This window comes from Acanthisitta chloris, unplaced genomic scaffold (genome assembly GCF_000695815.1).
Source record: "Acanthisitta chloris isolate BGI_N310 unplaced genomic scaffold, ASM69581v1 scaffold14292, whole genome shotgun sequence".
NCBI classification, from domain to species: domain Eukaryota; kingdom Metazoa; phylum Chordata; class Aves; order Passeriformes; family Acanthisittidae; genus Acanthisitta; species Acanthisitta chloris.
The window spans coordinates 56,256-62,871 of NW_008658924.1; the positions used below are offsets into that span (position 1 = coordinate 56,256).

Genomic DNA, 6,616 nt, shown 5'->3' on the forward strand with positions numbered 1-6,616 from the left:
TGCTGCTGATTGATCTTCAGAATGGCTTTGTGAAAACAGGGTTCTTTGAAACAGAAAAAAATAGTCTTTTCATTACTACCAAACTAAATTAAGATGGGGAAGATTTCTATTCCCTCGATAACTGATACAGGCTTTTAGCTCACAGGTCTGAGCCTTGAACCATGCACACATTCCTCTCTACTCCCACTCTTCATCCACATGCCAAACCCTTACAACACATCTGCCCTCAGCTCCTCAAAGGGCCTCGAGTCTCTTTTTGCCCCCTTAGAACTGGTTTGACACTGGTGCATCAGGAGCACTTGTTTCAGGACACATCCACACGTCTCTCTCCAGCCAGAAAAACTCAACAAAATGCTGTGTCTCAGGTCAGGCTCCTTGCCCTCTCCCAAAAAGCCATGGAAAATCCTGCAGCTGGGAACCAATCAGCTTCTTATCAGCATTCAATAGAGTGTGAGCAGGACAAGCAGGTGAAAACATTTCCATTGGTCCATGTTGTATTTGATACTACACCCTAAATTTCAACATTTCTGATTGGCTTTTATTTGCCAGTTAATTTTAGCACGTTCTTTACCATGGCCCCAATGCCATCAAAGATGTGATGCAGTTGTGTTTCACACATAAATGCTGGGGTAGTCACCACCTTGTTTTTTGTATCCACATGAGCTTCGTAAAAGGGAGTCAAGGAAAACACAGACTATGTCTCACTTGCAGGTGCTGTCTGCAAACTGAACCAGCATTGGCAAATCCTCACAACTTCACTACCCTGTAAAAAAGCATCTCCAAATATCTTATACCATCCAGCTGTAAAGACAGCTGCAACCCATATTCCAAGATACTCAAAGCTATTTTTGCTGGAAATACAAACACTGCAAGAGAAATCTGTGGAAACACTCAAACACAAGAAAACCTATGAAATTCCTCAACTGTAATAAAGTATCTCTGAGTACAGACTGATTACAGCATCAGCCTGTAAGAAAAGAATAAAAACCTCACAGAGATTATAACTTGTGCCAGTTTTAAAGGCAAATTCACTCAGCATTTACTGCATTACCAGGTGTCCAAGGGAGTTTTATGGTAATGACTAAGAACTGCTCCTAACTACACAGCTGTGTAGTTACACAGACACAGTAGTTATACAGCTGTGTACAGAAGACACTGTTTCTAATCCTTCACTGTATCACATGCTCTGTGCTACACAGTGAATATTCCCACAAAAGTTTGAGTGGAAAAGCACAGATCCTGCATGTATTCCCTCCTGTAATGACACATTACTAAACTCTCTGGACAAGAAATTAACATGAAAGGATATGGTTACTTCTTTGACACAGTGCTTTGCTCCCAGCTCCTTAATGGCTCCTGCAGTCCCAGCATAAGGCCACTTGCCACCTTCCTCTTCTTCATGGCCCACGGTTACTTCAGCACCAGAGAGAACCTTTGCAGCCAGCACTGGTGAAATGCAGCACAGACTGCAACAAAAGGAGGTGTAAGAACAATCCCACAACAGCAATCCTTCAAATCTAGGCCATAACTGAAAAGATTCACACGGACACAGTCTCACACATCTGAAAGACATCACAAGGCAACTTCCAACTCAGCATTTTCTTAGCTGCTTCTTTGACAAACACACACACATCTTGAAAAACACATTTAAAAATAGGCTATAAGTGATAGATAACAGAAGATACTTTACCCAGTTCCAACAACAGGTTCACATTTCGACAAAACATGCTGTCTCCATGTATCAACAATATACATACCCAATAGGTTTTCCTGCTTTGTGGAAGTCTTTCAAGACTCGTTCAACTTCTCTGTTCACCTTGCAGTCTTTCCCATCAACAGCAAAGGTAGATCTGTCACAACAAGAAACTTCATACAAACCTCAGTATAAACCTACAGAGGTACCTGCCCATCTGCCCTGAGCCTGGCTCCAAAGGGTCAGCACAAACTTCACAGCTTCTAAAGGTGGATGAAAAAGCCTGAAATTGACCATCAATGTTTTAGCCAAAATGATTCACTTCTAAGGCTTTGCTCTGTCAGAAAGTTCCTTTCTTGCTATAATCATCTGGAAACAAGAATTAACAAATCAGCTTTCTATGATTACTGAGAAGGGGAACAACAATCTTTTCAAAGAAGAAAAGTACGTATGAAGAAAAGGGAAATAACAGTCATGTTTCTCAAAGCCAACAAAACAGTAGGTCAGTGACAAGATAATCACTATTTCACATACTAACACTTTTTTGTCCTTTTACTTTTTTTGAGTTAGCTGTTGCTTTATTCTTAGTAATTCAAGAGGGACTTTTTGGTAGGCAGGCAGGAAAACCAGAAAAATAACTCTAGGATCCCCTGAAACTATTGACGTTTTACCTTCACTTCCTTCAAGCTCAAAAAGAATCACCAGAAGGTTGGAGGGGAAAAGGACTACTTATGCATTATATAAATTCCAGAATTCTCATCAACATTGTCCAGAAAAATTAATTTTAAAACATTTAAATTTAAAACATGACACTGCCCATACAAATTATGAACACCACAACTAAACTCCAAGACTTTGAAAGTTTTCCCTGTTAAGTAGGGATTACATATGCAGCAAATAAGGCCATTTGTTGCTTCCTGATTTTATTGTGTGAATCATAGTATCACAGAATGGTTTGGGTTGAGTACCTTAAAGATCATCTAGTTCCAGCTCTCTGCCATGGGCAGGGACACCTTCCACTAGCCCAGGTTGCTCCAAACCCCATCCAGCCTGGCCTGGAACACTTCCAGGGATGGAGCAGCCACAGCTTCTCTGGGCAACCTATTCCAGTGCCTCAACACCCACATAGTGAAGAATTTTTTCCTCATATGAAGCCATTCCCCCTTGTTCTGTCACTCCAGACCCTTGTAAAAGTCTCTCTCCATCTTTCTTGTAAGCTCCCTTCAGGTACTAGAAGGCCACAGTTAGGTCACACCAAAGTCTTCTCTTTTCCAGGCTGATTATGCATAGTTAATTATGAACATTTAACTGAGGAGTCTAATGCTTAGCTGGAACTCACAAGTTTTTAGCAGCTCCAAATCCACCAGGGAATATCACAGCATCATGTTCTGCTGTAGTAAGCTTAGCCAGGCTTGCAATTTTACCACGGGCAATTCTTGCAGATTCCACTAAAACATTCCTTGAAGAAACAGAAATAAAACAATGAGATTCATTATTTGCACACAGAACAGCATAAATAAAGTTTTAGCAGAAGAAGAGAAGGGAGGAAGCAAGAAGGGCAGTAGTATTTAATAACTGAAGCTGTTGATGCTTCTGAAATACAACTGCTGGGAAACACAGGCACTGAGAGGCTGTTTATAATCAAGTCCAGAAAACTCATGTAATATCTTCTCTCCAAACAAAACACCAGCTGGCATAAAGCTACTGAAAGTAGTGAGCAAAGTGCTACAACTGCTACAAGAAGGAGGGCAAGTTTAGGTTAGATATGAAAAAAAGTTTTTTCCTGTGAGGGTGGTGAGACACTGGCCCAGGTTGCCCAGGGATGTGGTGGCTGCCCCAACCCTGGTGGTGTTCACAGCCAGGTTGGATGAGCCTTGAGCAACCTGCTCTGGTGGGAGGTGTCCCTGCCCAGGGCAGGGGTTGGGACTAGATGATCTGTAAGGTCCATTCCAACCCCTAAAATTCTATGATTCTATGATAAATGCTGTTACAGGCTGCCAGATCTGAAGAACGTCTGAGAGACTGTGGCTCAGCAGTCACAGAAAACACATTAAACACAGCCTTACCTTGACTCAGCTTCAGCTGGTTGGCCTTTACTGTGGTCAATGACATGCATCTGAGGAACATCTGGAGCATACATGTGAACCTCAGCTCCCCCACGACTAAGGTGTACCAATACACTACAAAAACAGAGATAAAATGTGCAGAAAACCTTAAGGGAGAGGCTTTATCTAGACCCCAAGTCTTGCTACAAGTACTCCACCACCTGACTTTGAAAGAAGAGGAAAGACACATATCCTACCAAAGCACACTGAGCACATAGCAGCAAAATCCCTGTATGGACACCAAACTGCAGAGCAGAACAGAAAGCCAGTTTGAGGCAGGTAAAAGCAAGAGACAAGTTTCTTTCTTTGGTGCTCTTATGCAGGCAACCAGGAACAATATCAATTTCCCTTTTCAAATCTCCAGGTGCTATGGAAGAGTCCCATGATTAACATACCCATGTGTGCATTTAATCTAGGTCTAGGTGAAACTTGTCTTAGTAATTCACACTGAGAGTTAATAATTCAGTGTAAGTATTAACAATTCTAGTGTTAGATTTAGCCTCAGGAACAGAAACTCAGTGTGATGATGAAGTTAAGTCTGCACTTAACTCTCTTGAGATTGATAATGGAACTCTGAATTTCTGAAGGAAAGACAGCCTCTTTTAAACTCACTGTTCTGGCATCACATGCATTGTGCTGCACCTTTGTATAACAAAACCACTGCCAGAGCTCCCAGTTATGCTCTGAGAAAACTGTAAAGCTTCATCATACATCTCTCAGGGTGATTTTGATCACCCAGAGACAGCAAAACTAAATTAAACAGACTGCTGCAATGTAACTGAGACTTTTTTGGAGCCTTCATAAAGCAACTTACGCTGATGCCTCATGGATTTCTGTGCCATCATAGACACCACAACCAGACAGGACCTGCAGTAAGAAAATCAACAGAGTATTTCAGGTGATGTAAAACTTCCTACAGAATCTTTCACATGGTAAGATTAAAAAAAAAGAGGACTAACGAGCAACAAAAAAGTCATTCCACCCCAAAAAAACCCAACACAGCAACCAGCTCTTTAACTAAGCCAGTGAACATATGCTGTTAGCACTGGTGTCACCATCTGACACACTGCAGAACTGGCATTTCCTATTTATAGCTACCCATGGACAGGGCTCAGGAATAACCTGTATTTACTTCTTGGCTTCTACAACATTTATTCCTCAGTTAATTAACTGACATGTTACCCTTAGGAATGTTTTTACTGTGCACACAATGAGCTGTTCTGAGTGTCTATGACATCTTATTTATGAAGTACCCATGCAAAACACCTCCTCAATCAGATGCACATCCAACAGAAGTGGGACAGAAGTGCACTCTGAGGTGGCACTTTGGACAAACTACTTCACCTGCTGCTGTATTTTGTCAGAGCACCCACATCAGAGATCAACAGCTAAATCACTTTTAATGCAGTTATGCTGTATTAGCCACATTTTTCTGTAACAATGTGGTAATAATACTTTCAACTTGTTTATACATACTGGAGAATAAAAGGCACAAAGCAATCAGCTATTCTCGTGTGGCTGGACAGCCTTTGACAAAGCAGAAGAAGAAAGATCATGTTTTTAAAAACAGGGGAATAAAAGTAATTATAAGAACAAAACCAAACCAAAAAAAAAATCCAAAGGATTATCTAGTTCCTCAAAGTATATACATGAACTCATGTGGGGTTTTTTTGTTTGGCTGTTTGTTTTGAAAGGAAAAAATCCAGTTAGGAAGTCCATTTCCTTCCCCTTTTTTTTATTTTCTACTTTGCTCTCTTCCCTCCTGGTTTTATCTCGTTTCTTTTTTAAACTTGAAAGTTTTTAATCACAGACACATGAACAGAAACTCACACCTGAAAGTTAGAAATGTTAGATTCAAAGGGGCTTTCAGGTCACAATACCCAGTCCTCTGCTCTCAGGGCATGACATCCTTACCATCACTTCACAAAATCAGTAAGATCCATGAATGCTTTTCTGTCTCTGAACCTAACTAATGTTTTGGCGCTCTGATATTTAAGAGCTGCCTGTTACTTCAAAGCTCTTTATCTTTCTTTTGATTTAGACTGAATAAACACTCAAGCAACTGTGCTACAGTTACCTTCTGCAGGTAACACAAGTTACCCATTGTAAGTAGCACTTTTAAAACGCCCTTGAAACTCACTGAAACAAAGTACTAAACCACTGTCCTCATCTGTTATTTCAGTACCTTCTTGGTGCCAAATCTGCCTTCTACCTCATTCAGAAATTCATGTCAGGAATGTCAAAAACAACATTTCTTTTCCCCTCTCTAAAAAGCTGCCAAAATGACAGCATTCCTGGTGGGTTCCCTTACAGCCGTGGGGACTGACATTCTGCCCATTCCTGAGCCAGCTCTGCCCCAGACAGACTCCTCCATGCAGGTTCTCAGCTCTTTATGCCTCATGCTGTCAGGACCATGCCAAGCTCTAGCTTCAAACACTGCTCCAACACTGTGAATCCATTTGGAACTCCATCCACTGCCTTAATCCCCCTTTGGCCACCCCTGGCTCGTCCATCTCCTTCCTTTCGTCTTGGCAACATTCTCCACCTCCTTCCTGCAGCAGGACACGACCCCGTTTACATATTTCCCTGTACGGTGCCACCACCTCCCCAAGTCACGCCGCAAACCACCTTAACTTCGACTCTTTCTAACTCCTTTATTCTCCAGGCCCAGCGACAACGATACACCGAGTTTTCCCACGGCAGCTCTGCCTGTCCCCGAGTGCCCCAACTCTAAGCTGCTTTATCCCAGGTGCCGATATAACTCTGCCCAAACTCCCGCTGCCCAGGGAGGCCGCGGCCGGGGGAGCCCCGAGCCGCG

General features: G+C 42.1%; 1 protein-coding gene across 1 annotated transcript; it reads right to left on the reverse strand.

Moving 5' to 3' along the window:
* Positions 1-343: 343 nt before the first annotated feature.
* LOC103797007 (ES1 protein homolog, mitochondrial) lies at positions 344-4,665 on the reverse strand (the record flags this gene model as incomplete). The annotated part of the gene is made up of 6 exons (XM_009069197.1): positions 344-667; positions 1,310-1,466; positions 1,758-1,850; positions 3,033-3,152; positions 3,760-3,873; positions 4,613-4,665. Coding segments are annotated over 6 exons (666 nt in total), but the record flags the coding sequence as incomplete, so codon positions are not given.
* Between the last annotated feature and the right edge of the window lie 1,951 nt (positions 4,666-6,616).